The following is a 24,346-nucleotide window of genomic DNA, read 5'->3' on the forward strand; positions in this document are numbered from 1 at the left end:
AGTTAATGGAACTTAAATTATTGCAATCTGCAACTGAGGACAAACATCTCTAAGCCCGTGGCAGGGAAAACAAGAACAAACCAATCTTGCATCAATTTACTGATTACTAAACTTCTTTAACTCCCAACTAACTGTAAATTCCTGAAGATGCCTGAGATTTTAGGACACATCTCTGTTTTCAACATCAGTCTCAGAGCAGAGGTAGCCCTCACATGAAAAATGTCTTCATTGAAGTCATCTTCTTCTTGGCAATAAAATCTCAAACCATATTAAAATATGGTTTCTGTGTTTTTTCAATTAAAAAAAATAGAGCATCTTTCTTTACTACTCATTTGTACTGTACAGAATGGGAATATTTAAACTATTTATTTGAAAACCTACTCGCTGGATAAGGGTTTCTTCTCAAAAGACAGATGATGTATACTTGGTTTTTATGAAGAAAAAAAATAAAAACAACAAAAAGAGAAAAAACAGACTAACAAAAGAAAACTTTTCACATCAATATTTGAAACATTAAAAAAAAAAAAAAAGAAGAAAAAAAAGAAAAAAGCTAGTGAGGTTACTTTTCACACCTTGTTTTCTGGGGGAGTGCCATTACATGGCATTACTCATGCCAGCAAGACACAAGAAGCCAGGTACATACATAATTATGTATTGGAAGGGAGTGATTGACAGATACTTTACTTGTTTGCAAGTCTAAATTTCTTCTAGTCAAGAAAGCAGGAGCAGGCATTTTGCTTGCCAAGAACAAGCTTTTTACTATTGCTAGCCCAAGCATCATCAGAGAATGGAAGGACGTGTTATTGTTTTCTTTACATATTTTATTTCAAAACAAAGACAACATCTTTCCCATCTTTCTTAAAATGCATCAACTAATTTTCTAGTCTTTTAGAACAGAAGGCTATTGACAGTGGCTAGAATATCTTCTTGATAGAGCTACTAAGGTAACTACTCATACTACAATACCAGAGATCAAGGGGAACAGTTGACCAGAAGCAGTAAAACCCTTGGCTGTCCCAAGATACTTTCACTGAAACCAGAACATCCTTACTGAAAACTGGATCACTTTATTGAAAATTAAATTTCTCTGACTAAATACATTCAAAGTGCATAAAACTCAAATCTCTGTTGAATTATTTGCAATTTTTTTCAGCTATGCAGGAATGAGGGGTTTTTCAAAGCAGTAAAAGAGAAAAACCTCATATCATAAGGCATAATGGAGAAATCCTCCAAATGTGGATTTACCATTTCATTGGCTGTCTAGAGCTTGCCTAATCTCCTGCTTGCTTAAAGAATCGGTGGCAAACCCAGTAATCAATAATTTAATTACATTTTGGGAAAACATTTTGGGAATGCACAGAAATGCAAGAATGAACATTTTCAGGGTCTTGACCATCTTGGTATTCCAGTTCTGTCCAGTTGTTCAGATCACTTGCTCTCCAGCTGTTTCCAAGCCATCTTGAGAAGGAATAAGAGAAATAGAGTGAACACTTTAGAGAAGCTTGCACTTTTCTATCATAGCATTAAATGGATAGTAACACTTCCAAAATTTTATCTTTGCCTTGAAGAACAGATGATATCTATAGTATAGTACCGTGCAGTACAGCATAATTTAGTGTAGTATAGTCCAGCAGAGCACAGCACAGCTAAAGAGCATGCAAGACCAGTCTTCACATGAAATAAACAGAGAGACCGAGTCTAAATCAGAAAAAATAAATCACCACATTGTTACTTGAGAATGAATAATAAAAAGAACACGGTGATAAAAACCTAAGTACCTTCCACAAAGTTCCAAAATGATTAGTCACCAAATGTGAATGCTAATATTTGCAGCTTGGCTAAAAAAAAGTAAGAAGTATTCTTTACAAATTAATTTAGTCACTACCTTTTGCTTTCAAGTCTCTTCCTCGTTGCTACCGCTTGTTCAAAACTGGTGATATATGTTGTATCCACAAAAAATAAATTAGTCTAATTCATTTCACCTCAGAAAATAAATGGTCTTCCTCTCTGTTGTCTTCACAATGCCCCTGGAACATGCTGAATTATTGAGAAAGGACAGCTCATTTGCAACAAGATTCTGCCTGCCTGACACTCGAAATACAAGAAAGGTTTTGTGATTTAGTACATAAAAAAGCAATCCAATTTTTTGCAAGGACTGGCATACACAGAAAAGCTTGGGACAAAATGACAGGCATTTGGTTTCCAAACTTAAGAGCAGCACTTTGTTGATGTAACTGGTGATCTAAGAGCTTAGAAAGGAGACTGGGAGGCTGGGAATTCTGAAGCTGAGAGAGGAACCAATTCCTCCAAGCTAGAAAGCGGGTTTCCACAAACCCTCTTCAATGCTCTTAACACTTAACAAACTATTATCTTTTGCCTGTCACTTCTCTAGCAAAAAACCTAAGATTAAGTAAGAATATGCTTTTCCTTACTTATTTTTCAAGTAAATATAGCACATTCCACATGCTCAAAGCTAAGAACTGCAGGTTTTAAGCAGTGCCAAGAATACTAAACAAGGTTTAGGTAGCATAAAAATGTGTAGCAGCCAAGTGGTTTAATAAGTCAGCTGAATTAAAAGAAGAGGCAACAGGAACACTATTACACACTAAGATAAAACTAGTACAACTTGGCTCTCTTTTCTACAATTTACAGAATATATCACCTGAAGAATCTGTGGCACTGCCTAACAGCCGCAGACTACGAAGTACCTGTATACTTGAAACACTGTGTTCTAAAATAAGCCAAAAAAATGATAAATACCTTTCTTATCCTTATGAAGAAACAGTTTAGACAATAATTTATAATTAGAACTTACTTTTAGTCAATCTTCTCATTAGTCATCATGTTAGACAAATGAGAGCTAGTAAGAAAATACTTGCTTGAACTCTGCTAATTGGCTAGTAATACTTCATAAATGAGAGAATAACGTAGCCCAGAAGATACTTTTCTCTATTGTACAGGAAATCACTGAGAATAAGTGATGGATCAGACCCCATAAGGGAGCTAGCACATCCTATTACATAAAATGAACATAGCAAGGAAAACATATTCAGCACTCCAAATTATTTCTAGAATTATGATGAACACAGAAATCCTGGCCTGATGCATATCTGAGTTATATCTGCTCTTCTGATTATCTCCACGACAACATTTTTGGTGAGGAACTTTTAAGTATTTCAAATGATAGCTAACACAAAAAGAGAAAATGAAACCTTAATTTTGACGCAGAGGTAACAGCTGACTTTGCTCTTTAGTTAGAAAGGTGGAAATTTAGTGATCCTGCACTAGCGTTTAGCATTTGTCCAAAAAGTATCTTTTGGACAAAACTCATAAGAACATAGTAACGTCTTGTGTAAATTTATACCTTTTTAATTTTGTTTTCCTTGTATAACAAAGATAAGAGTAACAAACTATTTCTGTGCTGCCAGAGTATGGTTTCATATCAGCATTCCAAATAAACAGTCTCTTCAAATGGATGAGATTATATTATATTTTTTAGAAATACTTTGTAGAAGGTGTTCTAAATCTCTGAATTGCCTGCAATATTTTATGAAGAACAATCCATAAAAAAATCTTTTAAATGAAGGAAGCAAGTAACACTGAATATTCTCTTGATACTACAATGATAGTAAGATAATAACGCCTGTTATTAAAAAGCAAAGTCGAGAAGTTTCATTGTTTTACTTTTCAGGTAAGTTTGAAACACAGATGTCACCGATGCTTTAGGAAGAAGTGGATAAAGCTACCTGAAAATCTTATTTCCTGATTCCACTCAGCACCGAGTTACTATGATTCCATTGCCACCTCCTCGTCTTGCTCAAGACCTTAAAATGCGCATTGTATTTTATACAAATATGTATGTACATTTTATTATGTATAACAGATATTCAGTAACTCCAGGAGACAGAAAAGTCACCAATAAAATCCTCCTTAATTTGGATGTTTGGAAGGAAACAAATAGCTGGAAAGAGCCCTGTAGGAGACTGAGAAAATTGTTGTGCCAGTAGGAGTCTTTTCTATTGACTTTAGAAGACTTACAAACAGGCCCACAGGAATTTCAGGTGGCTACAGCAGCTACCCAGTAGTTTCAAGACTGTGGTTTCAGAACCTGCAAGATCTAATAAAACACATTCTTTTCAACTCTGATTTCTAGGACCTTATAATTCTGTCGTTAAATGTAATTTTATAAAATAGTAAAGCAATTTAAAAGAAGAAAAGAATATGGGGAAGCATGTTTGAGTGCACACATATATGTAAGTTCCTAGTTCATCTTGCCTGCGTCATTAGACAGGAAATTGTGCCGTTGGAGAAAGATGAAAAGGCAGAGGTGCCTGGAATTATAATTGCAAATAACTGGTCTCCCACTGGAGAAAATAAAGAATGTGTGGCGATTAGGAAAAAAAAAAAAAAATTCAGTGAAGATTTCACATTAATTTGTGTCAGGGACTGCAACACAGCATGTAAAGAGGGAAAAATAATCACAGAATCACAGAATGTCAGGGATTGGAAGGGACCTCGAAAGCTCATCCAGTGCAATCCCCCGCCGGAGCAGGAACACCCAGCTGAGGTTCCACAGGAAGGTGTCCAGGCGGGTTTGAATGTCTGCAGAGAAGGAGACTCCAGAACCTCCCTGGGCAGCCTGGGCCAGTGTCTGTCACCCTCACCAAGAAGAAGTTTCTTCTCAAATTTAAGTGGAACCTCTTGTCTTCCAGTTTGAACCTATTACCCCTTGTCCTGTCGTTTGTTGTCACTGAGAAGAGCCTGGTTCCATCCTCCTGACACTCACCCTTTACATATTTATAAGCATTACTTAATTCTCCAAGCTCCAGAGCCCCAGCTCCCTCAGCCTTTCCTCACACGGGAGATGCTCCACTCCCTTCAGCATCTTTGTTGCCCTGCACTGGACTCTCTCCAGCAGTTCCCTGTCCTTCTGGAACTGAGGGGCCCAGGACTGGACACAATATTCCAGGTGTGGTCTCACCAAGGCAGAGTAGAGGGGAAGGAGGAAAGAAGACTAATCACAATAGTCCAAGCAAAAGTTTATTATTAATATATTACATACGGTTTCACTCTGCCTTTACCTCCTCTCCAGATATACTGCTGTCAGGTAGAAGAACCACTTGAATCAGACCACTTAACTATTTTTTTTTCAAAAAAATTGCTAGCATTGGACTTTCTAGCACGTCTTTTCCTCTCAAGGCCCTAGCTGACCAGGAAAGGAAATGAATAAGAACTATTTTTCACAAAACAACTATGCCCTACAAATTACATTTTGACACAGGAATCTCACTGTACCAGCTATTCAGCCCCGTTAGTCATGTCCTATGTGCAGCAGCTGAAAAACAGAGGGCTGAGCTATGCTGGTAACAATGGAAACTAAATGTATTTAGCCTTTCAGGAGGGTCAGAAGATCAAACTCTCAATGGCTGAAGAAATCCTGCCGGTTCATTCTTCATCAAAAAATAACAAAAGTTTTCTCATGTGAAATGATTTTGAATATTATCTACAATTCAGAATAATCTTCATTTCTATTCAGTGTTAGTTAATCTTCCATAATTCACCCATAGACCTGCTGAATTGTACTTTATTCTAAAAGTAGTTTCAGCAAAGTTGTACCTCAGCATCTCATTCCAGAAGAAAACTTGTCTCTAATTAGTTCTTTGGCTCTGACTGTTCCTACCTTTCTGGCCCCCTCTAGCTATAACAAAGATGCACAGACAATACTTCTGGGTCTGGCCTAACTCTTTGCTGCAACGTCCTTACTCATATGCTTGTGAAGTTGCCTGATATCCCACTCAGTCTTTTCAGTTGGTGCCAGGAAGAAGACACTTGCATTCACAAGTAAGAGTTGGAAAACAAGTTCAAGCTGAGTTTTCCAACTGTGTTTTACGCTACAAAAATAAAAGCAAACTGTTCATAATCCAGGTAGTCTGACATAGTCATGACAGCACCACAATGCTAACAAGCAGCCACAATAAATAGGACGCTGCTGAACGTCCTTAAATTGCAAAGATTCTCCTGCCATAGCTAAGGCTTTGTATGACTGAATGAAGAACAGGAGATATTAAAGTTGAAGAAAAAGTTTGGACCAGCAAAGCTGCTGCTGAAGGATCATCTCTTCCAGCTTGGGGCTGGAGGAAAGAGGCAGGGAATGAGGCCATTAGGTTAAGCCTTATCAAGCAGCCAAATCCAAAACCAAAAGCAAACTTAGCAATGCCATTGGTGTTACATACAAAAGAAAGGAAACACAGAGGCAGGCCAGGTCTCGTGAGACAGAACTGCTGGGGTGAACAGGGATGCAGGTAGCACTCACGCTGAATAGACGTGCTGCTCAGGCTGCTATTTTGTTACAAATCCCTACAGGTCCATTACTGCTGATGTTCTCTGGCTCTTTCCCGTAGTGCACAGATGAATTCAGTGGAAGACTGATTTCAGAGTACACCAGAAGACCTGTAGAGGACTAAGTCATATCTCATAAATAGCAAAGAATGGAATAATTTCCAAATCTACTTAGTACTCAAGATGCTAAGTCAAGATCTTATCATCCACTCTGGGCTCAGTAGGAAAGGTTTTCTGGAGCTGTAAAAAAATACTGTCAAGCTATATAACACAAAGGAAAAAAAGATAAACAATCACAGCTACTTCCCTGAGCACACTTTGGGTATCTCTTTCACATTTCTAAGTACTTCTCTGAAGCTGGGAATGGGGAAATGCTAATAGCTGCAAGTTTAACCACAGCTGACTGTACAAGCACAAAGTAGCTATCAGTAGAAGGGCAAAAGAAAATAGTAAACAGTAGATGACCAGAAAGCAGTCACCCTAAAACTGAGTACAGTCTTACCTAGAGGACAATGAGACATTCCCACTGTGAATATACACAAGCTGGAATGGGCAGAAGTTAACATAAGAAATCACGTACCTGTAGCAGTTTTAGAAGAAAATATGAGAACAGTTATTCTCTACAACTACATTATTTTTCTAGAAAAGACTGAGGAAAAAAACCCCATATCTTTGTCTTTTGTACTGCTCCTTTGCATAAGTTTCACCACAGTCAGGTAGGTTTTGGTACACAGAAGTTATCAATACAAAAGTTTTCACCAAAGTTGCTGTGGAAGTTATTTGAGAAACTGAATGCTGGTGTCCTTCAGCTGACCAAAATTCAATCGCCACATGCATAATCAACACAAATTTTGATGGAGAAGCACAGTTGACTTTACTGTCCAGCTGAATTCCCTCTCCATGCAAGAGCCCATTACTGGCTGCCTAACATTTTTCCTTAATTAGTTAAATAAAATGATAGCAAGACAGGTGCTAAAGGGCAGGTCAACCAATTTCTTTGCTGTGGTTTTTTGGACGTTGGTGAACTTGATTTTGCAGCAATTGATTGTACCAGGCTACTCCTCTAGTGTTTTAATAAGAATGAAAGCTTGAGCTCAGAGGAATTTTTTCTAGCAGATTTTTACAGTCATCTCCAAAAGGAACAGCAAATATTTCCTGTGGAAGGCTGATCCAGTTGCCCAACATCTGCCCTGTGCTGTTCAGTGCTCGATTTCCCCAAACAGCACAGTTCCAGGTACTCAGCCACCTCTTCTGCCAGATGTGCATACTTGCCACAACCCAACAGATAACATCCAGCTTACTGAGCAAGCGACTAATGAAAAATCCAGGCTGTCCATTATGGAACTATGCTAATGATGCAGCACAGTTTTTCTTTCTCCTCGTGTGTGGACGAGAGGAGATGGGAAAGAGCACAGTGTATAAAAAGTTCCCTTGCAGGAGTAGAATATTTCCTCGGGGCACTCCTGAAGAGGAAAGCAGGAATCTATGATACTTCCATTTCTACACTGCAAAGCCGACACTTTGGTTCGCACACTGTGTTGGTGGCCTGGCTGACATTTTACAAAAACAGAATACAAAACGCTTCCTGATTTTTGTTTAAAGTAAGTTTCAAGGAGTCAATTTACTGATAACTTTACTTGCGTAATGGGGTGTTGACTTCTACTAACTTTTCACACTGTGACTTGGAATGCATGAGAACAATTTCCCCTGGGGGCACTGTAGAGGATTAGGGAATGGTCTCTCCAGAACACACGGTATGCAATTGCAAGCAATTTTCCAAGACAGAGAGTTAGAACCAGCTTCATCCCTGTCAGAAATGAGGATCAAGAAATCAGACTCCTGCTCTCAAAGTCAAAATACAGTTCATAGTTTGCAGTGCTGGAATCTGCACACAAGGTCAGAACATGACTCCATGAAATATGCAGAGCAAATAGTTCAAACGTGGATCCTTCTGGTTTCTATAGAGGGGAACTTATGGTAGGTGCTATATGGTACGCTGTTCCTATATGTTTGCACTCTGCTGCACACCCAGCAGTACTGTGTGCAAGCACTAAGGTCTCTGTGTCTCTGAGGAAAACGAGGAAAAGGAGTAAGAGAGCTGAGGTTGGGAGAGCTGGCTGGAAGCAATAGAAGCACGTGGGACACAAGGACTCAGGCAGCTGGTGTGAGAATGTGGAAAACACATCAGCTTAGTAAAAGGATACAGTCTGGAGCTCCTAGTTTTGGTATAAAGGTGGAAAGGTATAGAGCATGGGGTTTTGCTTTCTGACTCATAGCCATATGAAAATCTTGAGTGAATTTTCTGGAGTCAAGTTGAGCATCAAAGTTTCTGCTGTAACTGGTCAGTCCAGTATTCCTCACTCATTTGGGAACCATCTTTTGAATACTTTCAACACCCAGATTCACAGAGATTTTCTTTACCATAGTCAAATCAATTTCTTCCTTGGATTTTGCCTGGTTTTAGATAATTTATTACAAGTCAGATTTCTTTGCCCAGGTATGGTATTCTCTTAGTCTATCTCCCTAGCCTATTTTGGACAATATGACACAAGGAGTCCTAGCTGCTAACCCTCCAGCCAGCACCCACTGATTTTACCAGGAGAATGCACCTGAAATACTCAACTACTTATTCTTCACTGCCTTTCCAAAGTCACTAGGGGATCTCTTGAGAACACGGCACAAAGCTCATTGGGGAAACAGCATGTGAACTTCTAGTCCCTCCTTCAGACTCAGCTCCAGGGAAAGGGTGAAAGATGATGCAGTGGGAGATGTGAGACCCAGAATAGAACTGTGGGATTAAAACCAGTGGTTTTCCTGTGATGAGAACCTCCAGCATATGGGCAGATTTTAGACATGTAGCAAAGGGTGGTGCTCAGCAGAGCTGCTGCTTGTGATCACGTCAGCTGGTAAGACCTGAGAGGCATACAGAAATGGCAACAATTACAGTCATTCAAATGAAAACTGCAGTGAAGTCCTCACAATTAAAGGTAAATACAGCAGGGAGGAAGCACACACAGGAATATTTGACTTTTGTATGAAGCTTTTGTTTAAAAAATGTAGGAAGTGTCATTGCTGATAGGGGTATTGTATAGCTCCCACCGCTGTGATACAGTTGAAATCTCTGCTGATGACAACTAGCAGCTCTGAACTGCTGAAGCATGGAGCACATTAGCACTAAAATACGTTTTCTCTATAAAGACTGAAGCCTATTGAATAACAAAGGTTTGTTAAAGTCCCTTGCACAAAGCATGCATTCCCAATGCCAGCTGTTGTTAACGTATTGACAAGAAAACTAGAAAACATCAGGTGTTAAATTTGCTCATTTACACTTTTCTACCAGTATCAAAATCGCTGCATATAAAAATATTGTTTGTTCAAAATAATAATAGTACTAAGTGTGGAATAAATGCAAAAAAGTAAAAAAGAACTAAGAAAAAAATAAAAAGAAAACAACAAAGAAAACAACCTCCTGCCACTTTACCCGTATTTAAGGACATTTATGTTTACGGCTGCATTGTGTTTCAACAAAAAACTCAGTATCTGCTGAAAATACAAATGGCTTTACAGACACCAAAGTTAGGGCTGTAAGAAAAAGACAGTCGCATTTTAATTTTGTGTTTCTTGATGTCAATTACATATTACAGATTGAAAAGCGAAATTAGGGAGCAGTAGAATGTATTTCTTTATCTGAAAAAGGTCACTACTCTAAATCTATAGTTAGAAGGATGGTTAAAAGGAAAGCGTGTACTAAATGAAAAGACAGCAGCAAGAAAGCAGATTTGAATTCATCTGGGATAAATTCATAAATTAATCTGGAAATAGCTTTAATAAAAAGCAGTCTCAGGATGTTCAACTAAGCCAGCTAATTAGCCCTGCAAAGGCAGGGCAAAAAGACTATTTAAAAAGGAAGCACAATAATGAATCTTAAAGAAAGGCAATGTAAAACAAATCTCTCAACAAAACCGAGACGAGAATTCATTTTCCCTGTAGCACTCTCCAGAGCTCCTGAAAGTGCCTGCTGCTGGCAATGAATGAAATCAAAGGGGAGGGAGGGCGAAAAAGAAAGAGGTGTTATCTTACCAGTCAACAGAGCTTGTTGCTCCACTCCCTTCGTGACGCTGAGAACTCACAAGCCTATAAAATGTGTCTTGGCTCCCAGTCCCCTTCTGCTTCAGCAAAAGCAAGAGGTGGCCGTACAGAGAAGGAGTGGGATGCTGTTCCACTCAGAGGTAGCTCTCCTGACTCGACTGGTACAGCAATTCTAACAGTTCGAACACCGTAGCCAAAGCTTTTTCTGACAGATCTCTCCTTCCCAGTACCTGCTGTGCTGCTTCACTTCCTTTTTTCTTTCTTTCCTTTTCTTATCTGTTGGTGGGGATTTTGGAGGGTTGGGAGAGGGAGGTGGGAGGGCACATCATTCCTGGAAGAGAGGAGAGGAACATCCAAGATGACTTCTGTCCCCACAGCCAGCTGGAACACGAGCATGAGCAGCAGGTGGAACAGGAGCCTCGCTGCAGTGGGCGATCCCTGGGGACAGGCATTAGGAGCACAAGCTGGAAATGTTTCTGCCCCTGTAGCATCCTCAGCAGCCAATTTCTCCAATCAGTTTGTGCAACCCTCTTGGCGCATTGCCCTGTGGTCTCTGGCTTATGGTGGTGTGGTGGCAGTGGCCGTTTTTGGAAATCTCATTGTCATCTGGATTATCCTGGCTCACAAGCGCATGAGGACAGTGACCAATTACTTCTTGGTGAACCTGGCCTTCTCCGATGCCTCCATGGCTGCTTTCAATACCCTCATCAACTTCATCTACGCGCTGCACAGCGAGTGGTACTTTGGAGAGGCTTACTGTCGCTTCCACAACTTCTTCCCAATCACAGCTGTCTTCGCCAGCATCTACTCCATGACAGCGATAGCTGTGGACAGGTGAGAAAAGAGAGGAAAAGTTAGGGGTGAGAGACTGAGATAAGATTCTCTGCTGAAATAAAAATACAGAGATAACAATCGTTAAGTGATGAGTGGCAGTCCTCAATAGTTCAACAACTGTGTTCCTCTGTACTTCTTTAGGATCTCTCCCTAACATACTGTTTTTCTCCATCTTTGGTCTTTCTCCTTCAGCTTTTCATTGCTTTTACTCTCTTGCTTTCTTTTACAACAAACACTTCCTCTCTGTCTTGCTTTCCCACCTGTGAAAACAGTATCTGTCCCTCAGCCAATGTCATCTATTTCATAGAGATAAGGAGTTGTAGAGATTGTGTGTGAAGGGAGAGGATTTCAAATTTCCCCCCTCTTTGTATTTCTGCAGCTGGCAGAGGCATTTGCCTCCTCAGAAATCACTCGAAACTCTGTTTTTAATTGCTCTTCTCACAGACAGCCCTGAGCTGCTTGGTTCCTCCTGATTTTAACTAATGAGACTATTTATGTTGCCATCTGTGCTTATCCAGAGGTCTGGTAAAAAAAAGTGCTTGATTTTTTTCTAATTACTGACAGCAAAACAAGCCTTTGTGGCTGTGAAAGAAAACAGGACAGCGATAAACTTTACTTTTGTGCTCTTGACAATAATTGAATAGAACAGCTGTGATCTCCATAGAGTAAAAAGGAGCTGTAGCTGTCAGATTTCCAACAGAGATGCTCTGATAGACCATTTTTCTGAAAAGGTGCTGTGAGTATTCCCTAAGAAATGTTCCTTTCTTTATGATCGTTTTCACATTTGCTTTTCTGGAGAGATAAGTTACCGTGTGCTTTAGAAAGCAAAATCCTGAATTTTCATTCAGATAAACAGATTGTTTTGTACTTCAGATCTTTTATTCCTTTTAGCAATGCACTGAAATTACTCACAAAACTCCTTTCTATGTATTCAAATCATGTTACGCATCTTGTCTGAATTGACTTGGCAGAACTGCAGCAGGAATGTAGTTAAGATTTTGTAAGTTTCAATCCACGTTCTGAAATGTTATTTCTCGTTTCCAAGTGCAAAGATTGGAAAACATATCATTGTACCTTTGTATGTGCTGTGGACAAGTTCATAATAATGCTTTTCTGTTGGCCTTCCTAATTGCAAATTTTAGGTAGCATTCTCAACCAGATGCATTTCTGTTCCATAAAGCTAAAAATGAAAGAGAAAATGAGAATCTCAGCAACTCTTCTCCCTCTCTGCCCTGGGGATTGGTGAAGACAGGAGGAAATCAGTACATTTTCCTTGTTTCCAGCTGTTACCTCCCATTAATAAGGTGTGTAGTAAGGAGGTAGTATTAGATCAGTGATACTACCTCTAACCAGGCAAAGATTTCTTCAATTGTCAATTTGGGTTTAGCTTGAGATTCTCACCTAGCTGGAGGTTTTCAGAAAGATAAAAGGGTTTTAGGTGATGCTGAGGATTTAACTGTTATTGCTGCAGCTGATCGTGTCATTAGCCGAGGAGTTACTAAGATGCTCTGAATAAGGTTTTTTCATTTTTCTGACGAAACATCCACGGAGATTTAGTACTTACTAACTTGGAAGTTCATAAAATTACACTAGGAAACTGGAAATGAAGGTGAATATAGCTTCTTGGGAATCTAAAGGGTGAATTTGCAGAGGGAGTAAAGAAAAGCTCTGCTCCACACTAACTGAAGTGCAATGGTCAGGTTGAAATATATTGGAAATGCTTTCCTTGGTTTAGCAATGTGAGACACTGGTGCTCAGAAGTGAGTCAATTACTATAGTTATTCACTCTGATCTATTTCTTGTCTGAAAACCCCCTGAAGAAATAACACTTCCCAGCCCACCACATCTTCCAAGCTCACTTGCCTCCAACAACAAATCAACAAGATCCCTCGGGGGGAGCACCATGAACAGTGCCACAGCCGTGCTTCGGCGAGCTCTCTGGGGTACCAAGGAGCATCAGGTAAAACCAACAGCAAAGCAGTTCATCCCTCCTTCCCTATTCATACTGCTGTTCCTTTTCCTTTCATACCAAATCACACCTGATGCATTCAGTACTTTTAACCATTTCCTGGCTACCTCTGCAGAACAATTCTGCAGAGTCAAGAGGAAAACTGAGGGTCAAAATGAATCCCAAGGAATGTCCTTGGATGTACAGACTGCCCTGGTCCAGCTCACAGAGCTGCTGAGTGGACAGTTCTTAAAACTTTAATTCCCATTTGCCTTCTATAAAAGTTCAGCCAGTGCTTCAGATGGGACACTCTGCTTTAGTTTTCACCCAGTAAACTCAACCTTACACAGTCATATTGATTTAAAAATAATTTTTTAAAAAGCTAGAAATTGGGATAAAGCTACTCAGAGAACTGAAATGATGAGATTGTATCAGATGATTTTCCAGTAGAAATTATTAACATCCCCAAATACTGAAAGGTCATGGGGCTCACTAAAAAGTATGTTCTGATATGCCCCACTGATCATTTTAGAACATCCAAATGTTCACAGAGCATGAATGAGTGATCAGAGGTCGCAGGTAGTACCTGTTTCCTTTCACATCCGACTCTACAGGCCACGTTGTGTAAATTGTGTGCACTATGAAGTTAGTGGACTGACAGAGATTTCTGTGAAGTGGGGAGTTCTTGCAGCGGGGTGTGCTGCATCTGGGACTGAGGATTAAAGTAGCCAAGATTGCTGTGTGACCACCTGGTCATTAAACAGAGGCTTAAATTTATGTGGGTGTATTCACACTTCTGAGCATCCCTTCCTGGTGGTCTTTTTCCCCTGCTTTCTGCTTCTTTTCTGACAGGCTGTTTGCGGTCTACTGCAGAGATGCCACAGGCAGCTTTAACCAAGCCAGCTCAGGTAGCAGAAGCAGCACAGACTTTACACTGTACCACTTCACAGGCACTCATTTATTCATTCTTCTGTAGCTCAGGCTGCACAGTACCACAATTGGGTTGTTTCCAGTGCAACAGTTCCTTTAGCTACCTCATGGGGATAAACTTTTAAACCAGCCTAAAAGAGAGAGAATAGGGGATAGTTCTGGAGCCAATATGCTCTTTCCACTGGCCAGTGCATGATTCTAAAAGGTCATGTGTCTTAACTCCATCTGTGCCTACTGGCTGTGGTACAGCTCTTGGGCATGTTAAAGGCCCACTGTCCCTTCCTGCTAGTTCTTAGCATGCAAAAGAGGTGGGTCATGCATGCTGGCAATTAATTACCAGTTCCAAGATCTTCTCATTATACAGCCAGCTCTGTGTGTGGGCCTAGAAGTTATCTTCAGATATGTGACGGTTAAAGTGGAAGTTTGGAGATGCAGCAATATAAAATAACATGCCTTCAGTAGAGTACATTTTTATGCATTTTTCCTATTATTAGCATATCTACAGTATGACTTTCCAGTTATTGTTCTCTCAGCAATCCCATAATGGCATCCTCATTTCAAAAAGTCTAACTCTTTGTAAAAGCAACTGCTCCAGAATTAAACATGGTATTCTAACAGTGATGGTGTGTAGTTACTGACCCAGTTCACATCTTCCCATTTATTGTCTTCTTGGTATGCAAGCAAACTTTCACTCTTTGATGTGCTATTACATATATATTAGATATCTCCGTATACAAAAGTAATTGAAAAGAATGACACATATATGCCAATATTTCACACAAATGTAGATTAAATTACATTTATGATACATCAACATTCTGCATTACTGCAAAACAACCTACAAAGCTCACTGCTGCTCAACATGGGTCAACATAACTAGCATCAAAAGACTTACATAACTTTTTTTTAACAAATTATTAGGAAAAACGATGGATTTGACCTAATCCTTTCTAAAGATCAGATTCTGCCAAATGTTACCCATCTATCCTAGCCCTATACTGCAAAAATCCCAGCCCATTTTTCAGCTCAGCTACTTGCAGAGTTAAAGGTATTGCAATAGATGAATGACAAAAAGTCCAATGCCAAAGAGAATTCCACTTTTATGCACTTTTTTGAATCACAAAACTTTCTTCATATGTTGTGTTGAAGTAAATTCTGGAGCTGTTACAATTTGCTGCCTCAGTGAGCCATGAATAATAGAAGTCCAACAATTAACTTCAAATCGAGATTTTTGAAGTAAATCACCATTTTTAAAACTTAAAACTTCTTCATGTCCCAAAGTCTCATATTATTTCAATAATAACTTCATCTTTGCCCCCTTTTTTGGTTCTTCTGAGAGACTGAAATTCTCTTTGTTTTGACCTACAGGCAGATAGAGATACATTTATTCTATATTAGTCTAGTCCAACAGAGCTGATATGAAACTTCCTATTTGTATTTATTCCACAGAACTGGGTCTGTGGTTCTATTTTTAGAAGGAATAAGGCTATTAAAATTTGCGCTAAAAGATGGGTATATTAGTACTCTTACCTCTGGTACCCTAGACTCACTTAAATATGACTACACAGCATCATGTTGTTGACATGGATAAGATGTTGACATCAGGATGGATATTTTTAAAAATTTGATTGAAAATTCAAATAATCAGATAATATGCAAAAGAATGAGAATCAGAATCCAAAAGCCACGGGCCCAGCTTTCTCTTTCCCAACACCCTTACACTCTGCTGAACACCAGACTCAAAATCAAATTAACCTTCACTGATAGAATATTAGATAATTAGATGATCTCCATGTTTCAGAATATGATTGATTCTTGTTATTAGCAGTCTCTGTTGGCTTTTGGTTGCCCTTCTCATTTCTTTTTAATAAGCTTCCTCAAGTTTTTACAGTTCTTCCTTTTCAAATGAAACAGTACTAGAGCAGCTTTTCAGGGCTTTAATTGTTTCTGCGGCGATGTTAAAATGAGCGATACTCTAGACACTATTCGAAGAAAAAAAACCTTTAATCCTGACCATAAACACTGTTCGGGGCCAATTCAAGTGCCCAGTGTTTACTTTAGGCTTCTCCACATAGATGCTCTATAGAGCAGTCATTAATGTTGACCAAGATTATATTTAATGTCTGCACAGAAGTCACTGATATCTTCTATTATTATTATTGCATTACCTTTGTATCACAGCCCTTCTAATTTCTTTTGGCATGCCACCATTATTATTGTGAATTAGCTGAGTGTATAATCCTGAATTTTATTTTTTCAGAGTCACACTTGGAATTTCAAACCATAAAATTCCGTATGATTCATGAATACACTTGTTCTTCATGACTTAATTTTATACTATATTTAACATTTAGTTTTATTCCTCCTCTTGCACAATCTCCTTTTTTATGAACCTTAGTATTACTGTTACATTCCTCCTACCTAGTTCCTAGTATGCCTATTACACTAATACCTTGATATAAAACTTGTCATTCTAGTTTCCCAACTTATTTCTTAGGCTTCTAATTTGTCTACAGGAGCACATATACTAGGTCAGTTTTCTATTTTTCTTCAACATTGTTCAGTTACTGATGGGTGTTATTAATCCCTCTATACACTCATTAGACGCCAGCATAAGTAATATTATACAGGCTTATAAGAGAAGACAGTTACAAGGCATAAACACGATTCAGTTTATCAAATGAAACCTAAATTCATCATGTTTACACACTCACATCCTCAAAATATCACTTAGCATCTTCATTCTCTTCAAGTACACACTGTAAGAGCAATTATTATTGTCACAAAGTAGTACCACAAGCCCTATGAATGAATCTGTTACTGAAATTCTGAAGTAGGCAGGTGGCACATGGAAAAATGTATTATCTATCCAATAGAATACATTTTGGTATCTGTCTCTGCATGAGTTCCTATTCCTGGCACAAATTGGTCAAGGACTTATGTAACATAAACATTTTAAACTGATACTCCTGCAAACTATACACAACCATCTTTGATGTTTGCCTCAATTGGAGATAATTATTATCTCAATTGGAAGTTAAGTATCTGTTACATGTCTTCTGTGCTCAGAAACACTGAAGTGCAGGGAAATGGGTATGTGAAAAAGTGATCTCAAATATGTCTAACACATTATGATAAGGAGTGCACAAGGCATGACCCTATTTTGTGCTCATATTGTAGTGGTGTCAGCAAAAGATGCACATCAAGATGTATACTGGTACTCATATTCTTGTATGTGTGCTTGGTACCGAGTGTTTTTGTGCTGGGCTCATGGGTGAATAGAGGAGGTTGAAGCGATGGCCAGCAGGAAACCTGCATCCCCAGCCAGCTGCCCCCCTGCACAGAGCTCACCCAAACACACCTGCAGCCTTTGGTCTTTCTCTCACTCCCCTTCCCTCAAACTCTCTTATCTCCAAGTAAATGGTTTCCATGCAAAAGAATAGACAACGTGCACTGATGACTGGACACCTCTGGTATGACATAACTACACAAAACACTACCTGCCCTACCAAACTGAAGTTCAATACAGCTTTTTTTCCAAATTTATGGATGACTTCACGAATCAGCCTTGGTCACTGCATATCATGACAGGAAAAATGCAAGATATGCCTTTAAAATCATCACTACTATTAATACTATTACTTTGCCATAGTTGTCATCTTCTATAGCTGTCAAACAATAGAATTCAAATAGAAAATCCCTTCTTCATTTCTCTGTGTTCCCCAATTGGTATCTTAAGATGAAGCACATCATATTTCCAGATTCCAGTATCTAGGCTGCCCTCTAAAAAATATCACTCCTCTGAATTGGAGAGAAAATTTGAACAGGAGAGTATTAAGAGTTCAAAAATCAAGAGGTGAAACATAAATGACTTGGGGGCCTAAAATGGTTTTCTGGATTTGACAATTCTCTTCCTTTCTTTCTGAGAAAATAGGTGAAATAGTTTCTGCAGAATATCCTGATGCAATGGCTACGAGATTCAGACTGTCAGAGACATAGGAAAAATAATCCATTTCTTGCTATGTTACCAACTCATAATGATCAGGCAAAAAGAATCTTTTTGGGTTTGGGTCAGAATTTGCCTCAGGGTTATGTTACTGATAACATACTAAGTCAGTTTGGGAATAAATATAGGCATAACAGCTATTTTTTCCTCTTTATTTTGCATTAAATAAATATTCTATTTAATAAGCTGCATTCAAAAGATGCAGTGAAAAAAACACGAGCTTGATAGGCAAATATTTTGAGGAGTATAAACAACATTTACAACAGTGACTAGCCCTAAGTGTCCTTGTTCCAGACAGGAAACAACATCTGACTGGTTTGAACCATACATTCAAATGAGAAGTTCCTTTTATACAGTCTCAGCCTTAAATACCTTCTCTCAGTGCCCTTAATTATTGCTTAATGAAAACTACTAAGAGATATATCTGTGGTTTACTATGTGATGTAGGCTGCAGTACTTTTCAAAGGTAGTCAAGGGTTGAGTTTTTTTTGGTTTTTGGGTTTTTTTTTTTTCCCCTCTTGAATATTATTGCCTATATGCACATATTTCTGACTGGTTTACCAAGCAGGGGAGAAATTTGCATCATTGACATATTTGTGTTTACCTAAAATAAAATTCTATCAAAATGACCGGAGAAACAAGAAGGAAGCCATTTAGATGGCAGGGTCAGGAACATAGCCAATAACAGAGGGGGTTGTAGTCTGTGCAGACAGAGTTGGGTTTGCATTAATATTGGTCCTTGATAGCCTAGGTTAACTCGTATTTAAAGAACAGGAGAAACAGAAGCCCTTTTCTATCAATTTGCACAGATATAGAATACGTTGTGTAAAATGAATTATATGCTTATAAAAATCTAGCCCATTGCCAGTTGCCAAAATGCTCCTCAAGCAGATAGCATTGCACTGTTGATGAGAACTCATCTATACCAAAGAATTTCAATATTCCTGTTTTAAGGTTTCTGTTAAGAGGTATCCAAAAGCAAGGTGTTAGACACTAGTCCTGATTTCAGAAAAACTGCCCCTGCTTGAAGCATGACAGCGGTTCACCAAGAACAGCACATGTGCCTTTGGGGGAATCAAGGCCAAGTTTTCCCTCTGGGATATTGCCCACTCATCTCTTAAATGTAGAATGTATTTGTTTAGCTATCATGCTACCATACACTCTTCCTTTATGCTATTAGTTTTAAGGTGATGTCTATGTAACAGTGACATTGTTCACTGTAGATCCTTCTGGCCACCAAAACCAGCCTTATTCAACAGTCAGAGACAGAAATGCTCATAGCCACTCTTCCTGCAGAGAAAGTCAGTCTAAATGAATGGACACCACTCCTACAAGAAAAGAGGGAGCCTTATACTAGTAGGTAGAAGATAAAGATTAAAGAATACAAAAGTTTAATACTTGGTTTGCATAATACAAAAAATGCCTCTAAAATACCACCGTTCGTTCCATTCCCTTTAGTCTACTGTCTCCACCTTACAGAAACCTTTTGTAGGATTTTCCACAATGATGTTTTAAAGAAGAGCAAGGAATCAATCATCATCATAGGAATAATCATTTCCATACCTAAGTTTCTTAATTATCAGTTGATTCCAAATACAACGGTAGGAGACAAAGTTTCAAAACCAGCTTCTGTTTTACGAGCGTAAGAGCACGTGTGCACTGACGAAGGGAGTGCGCTCTGGCTGCCATTGACGAGCCACTTACATGCAAGAGTTATGATTTTCTCTTCCTTTGTTAAGTTCCAATCTCCTGTCACAATTTGGGGCTGAATTGATTACTTTTTTCCCCATTTGAGTTTATAAACACGATGTAAACAGGTGAAACAAATCACTTAGGATGATTAAAGGGTTCCAACTGTGTCTCCAGATGGGCATTTGTAGGATTCAATTTTAAACACCATTTTGTTTTAAAGACATCTTATGTATTTTTGCTACAGTTTTGTAAATAAGGTGTTAAAGAGGGAAGATTTTCCTGCGTGTATTAGTCAGTGTATGGTGTTTTACAAAAAGACAAATGTGGATTTTCTTTTAATCTTTTCTACTGTCAGGACCATAATACACAAACTTCAGAAGCGCTTACAGTGCTTACCAGCTATTTGTCTCTTATGTTTTACAAACTAACAAACAGAGCTACATGATTATGCTGTCATTATAACCACTGTCTTAAAGAGTTTATCAGTGTTAGTCAAATGAAGACTGTCTCTATCCTCATTTCAGAGAAAACAGATTTTCTTGATTCGATGAACCCAAGAAACAAGTAGCAAACAGTAACTTGTAGACTCCAGCCAACCTGAGCAGTTCTGAAGGAAACTAGATCTATTCTGACCACAGCAGATAAGAAAACAGTCCAGAAGGAAGAGAGCGCTGTAGCAAGCACACCATGAGGCACCAGCCATCATATCTTGCAGCCTGACTGATTTCTGATTAAGTTAGATAGAAAGACTCTTGCCAACTTCTGTAGTCATTAGTGAGGGACAAAGACTAACGGAAGCCAAAGCTGGAAGAAAAGGAATGACAGTGAAATATAGCATGATCACTGCAGACAAAGTCATGTGTCTAGTGATGAAATTAAAGTGCTATCTAAAAATGCTTTCAAGCAATACATAGAACCTGGTGCAGATGCACCATAGAACCTGGTGCACATTCTTGCAAGAAATGTTGGCTTGAGTCTCTACCTGCACATATTTACATCCCTAAGCTTCTAAATGTGCATATTCCATCTTATAATTATCTTCCAAGCCTTAGTGGTTATGTTGGGTGGGGTAATAATGGTTTTTGCTTGTTGTAATAAGTGAGCACAGTGAGATAATTATTTTCAGTTGATACGTACTTCAGATTCATCATGACTGCTTTATTGTGCAGAACAAGCTATCTGTGGCATTATCAGCAGCTCCTGCTGAAGTCAAAAAGCATTAGAAGTCCAATCCTGAAATCAAACTATCTCAGGGAGACTTCAGTGCCCTTTGCTTGGCAGGAGGTTCCATTGCTCCAGCCTGCTGAGTGACTGAACAGTAGATTGGCATAGCAGCCCACTGAGTAAGGTTTTTGTGGCTACAAAGTGCTTTTCAGTGGTGCAACAGGTCTTCAGTTGCTTGTAGCCATTATAAATCCTTCTTCAGATCAAACACCTGCCATCTTTTGGTGTCCTTAGGTGTGGGGAGGTCCAAGGTGGGTGTGGAAATTCCACAGAACATGGTGGACCTATGAGGGCCTCAGCACTCACTGCTTTCAGAAGGACTGCAGAAGTTCAGGCCACTTGAAAGAACAGTGGAGAAGCAGAACAATCATTAAGACAGATGACACTGGGGCATCAGAGAAGTCCATCTCTTCCCCTTGCACGCAGCTGATGTCTGGGTGACCACAACAACTCTGTGGGAGTTCTCTCCCATACACCTGCCGAGGCAAAAAGGCTTGCCACCACAGAACCCTACCGTCAAAACATGCTTTTCTACCAGTTTTACTTACCTGGGAATCTCTGGTCCACTTGGGCTGATTTTTCTCATATGTATTTTGATTTTACATCAACCCGGTTTCCTTATTCTCTTCTCTCTCAACCCAATTTCTATCTGCTATTACTCTAAAATACTCCTTTCTTTGCTTCTCTTCCTATTAGTTTCTCATTCTCTTGTTTCACTTCTATTCCTATTTTTGCATTCAGCGAACTGCTCCCCTGTGTCAGTTCCTTTGCTTTTGCTCCAGATCCTGTATCTCATCACTATTCCTTTCATTCCTGATCTACTCACACAATCCTCTTTTTTCTACACCACGTTCAGCACCATTCAGTGTGCAACTCAGCTTGTCTGCTGCTATCCCTTGTAACTGGCACTTTGCCATACAAAATACATCTAAGGATACCAAACAGAGCCTTAATTACAGAGCTACATCATGAAAGATGACAGACAGTTGTCAGCTGTGGGTAATGGGGGCAATATCCTGTATCATACATCCACATTATCCTACACTTAGCCTCCTCACCTCACTAATTTTCTGAGTGAGACCTAAGCATAGAACATCTAGCCTGTGCTAGTAGAAGTTTTCATTCTCTGGCCAAAATGGACAGTGGTCAAAGGCAAGTGCCAACAGAAAAATTAGCTACTGCTCCTTCAGGTTGAGACTAAAGAGACGGAGAAATAACTTACCACCCTTAGGTACCAGCGGTGACAAGATTACATTTCCAGCAAAAAAAATTATAGTCAGGAGTGGCTAAGTCTCCTTTGCAAATGCCAGCTAACAGTACAGGAAGGACTCACTTCTCGACTTCTTTTGGCTACCGAAATTAACATCCAGAGACAGCTCAACTATGGAAGTGTTTTTTAACCTGGAAAGTCATTCCACCTTTTCCACTATCCTTAATTACAGCAGTGATGGCTTCTCTAGGAAAATGCTACCAAATTTATATTATAAAATTGAGTGAATGTAACAACTGCAGCTATAAAGCAATATATCACTATGCTAATTAAGCAATTTCATTTCTAAGAAAAGCCACTTACGAAACAAGTTAGATATTTCATTGTAATTGTTAGTGTACTGGCAAATTAGAATAAATTAGCTTTGTTATCAAAGGCTCAGTAGGAAAGAGCTGTCAATACTCTCTGGTCACCCAAGTCCTTTCTGCACAAAGGCATTATTGAGGGAATGGTCAAGGGTCCTCCACCTTCTCCCCATCTTGTTTATTAGAATGACTGCCTGCTATGTTTTTGTAATCTATCTCGTGCAAAAGCTGGGCTGTTGGTTTATCACTCAGATTTCAACAAGACAAATAGCCTGCTTTTCATCTGATCCTTGTCCTTTGACTTACCTCACTCAGCCAATAGTTAAAATTTCCATCAGTACAGCTGTATGAGTCATTTCACACAAACAATCCACATCTTCAAAGGGCAGTCACCAGACAGGGACATTTAACAACAGAATTTTATCTTAGCCAAAGAGAATTACTGCTACTACCTATTGGGAATAAGAATAATACAACTGGGCATAAGAATAAGGTGAATGTGATAGAAATCTGACAATAGCATATAAAATAATATCAACGTGCAATGTAAACAAAACTAGCAATTGAAAAGAATGATTGCAAGCTAGGAGATGCCTTAAGAGTCCCACAAGCATGTGAAAATGATAATTTGTTTATGGGTTATCACCTAATAAGGTAAAGTTAATCAAGCATTTTGGACAGCATGTGGCAGCCCACACTCAAGCTAGCTCAATTTGAAAGACTGAACTCATGACTACAAATTTATCTTCATTACCAAGTTGTATTTACTCTTTGGAGAACATGGGGGTAGAGAGCAACAATGCAACTGATGTATATTTTCATGACATCTGCTGCTCTCTCAGGACAAGACATTCAGCACTCGAATAAAGCTATTTCACAGTCAGTGTGCAATAGCAAAAGCATCAATTTAGCTGAACACCATTTCCCCCAAAACAAAACGGGCAGGTAAAGGAGAGGGGAACTCAAAAAATACGTAAGTGCAGTAAAAACAATGCAAAAGGTATAGGCTTGAAATTATAGATATGGAAATTGATGATTCAGAACTGAAGTTGGTTTACATCACTCTGTCTCTGACAACATTTAGATGTTTTAAGGGGCAAGCACAGTTATCCTGTCTACTAGATGCTGAGTACAACTATGGTGGCAGATGTTGGATTTATCACATACTTGATGGTTAGCTATAAACAGAGTTATTTTTGCTAAAACACATATCTGTTCCATAATTGCTCATCTCTCAAGTACAATATTTCCAAAAAGTAGAAATATCTTGAATGAAATTTGTTTCCCATAGCAGGTAAATATGGATGCAGAAGATTATTTGCACAAATTCTTATCAGGAGCATTATCTTATGAATATTTTTATTTTTGTCTTGCAGCTAATGTCTGTACCTAAAAATCTTGGGTAATTCTGCCTAGAACCAAAGTGTGTACTGTAACAATTAGGATTTTGCACCTTCCTTCATGAAAGAAAGGATTGATTCACATCAATGGCAGCTTATCCATTGATTTCAATGGATCTCAATTCAAATCTTGCCTGGATTTGAAAGAACAGACCGAAGCAGTCAACTAACAGTATAAGAAGGGTTCTCCTGGTTTGACTTTCTAACTGTATTTAAAAGCTGAATCAAGCAGGGACACGGGGCAGTTACCAGACTAAAGACCTACAATGGAAAGAAAGACGACTTTTAGGAATCACTGATAACCTCAAA

At 38.9% G+C, this 24,346-nt stretch overlaps 1 protein-coding gene and 1 long non-coding RNA gene across 4 annotated transcripts in view; one reads left to right on the top strand and one right to left on the bottom strand.

The window, feature by feature from the left end:
• The window catches only part of LOC139827854 (uncharacterized), a 145,399-nt gene extending 134,854 nt beyond the window's left edge, over window positions 1-10,545 (bottom strand). For all 3 annotated transcript variants that reach the window (XR_011738936.1, XR_011738937.1, XR_011738935.1), the window contains exon 1: window positions 10,420-10,545. This is a non-coding gene — a long non-coding RNA (uncharacterized lncRNA). The remainder of the gene's footprint in view (window positions 1-10,419) is intronic.
• A 239-nt stretch (window positions 10,546-10,784) lies between these two features.
• Window positions 10,785-24,346, top strand: part of TACR3 (tachykinin receptor 3) — a 31,585-nt gene continuing 18,023 nt past the window's right edge. Inside the window, exon 1 of the mRNA XM_065837295.2 lies at window positions 10,785-11,262. Coding sequence (XP_065693367.1) covers window positions 10,787-11,262 — 476 coding nt within the window. The 5' untranslated portion in view covers window positions 10,785-10,786. The remainder of the gene's footprint in view (window positions 11,263-24,346) is intronic.

Source organism: Patagioenas fasciata, chromosome 4 (assembly GCF_037038585.1).
Source record: "Patagioenas fasciata isolate bPatFas1 chromosome 4, bPatFas1.hap1, whole genome shotgun sequence".
Taxonomy (NCBI): domain Eukaryota; kingdom Metazoa; phylum Chordata; class Aves; order Columbiformes; family Columbidae; genus Patagioenas; species Patagioenas fasciata.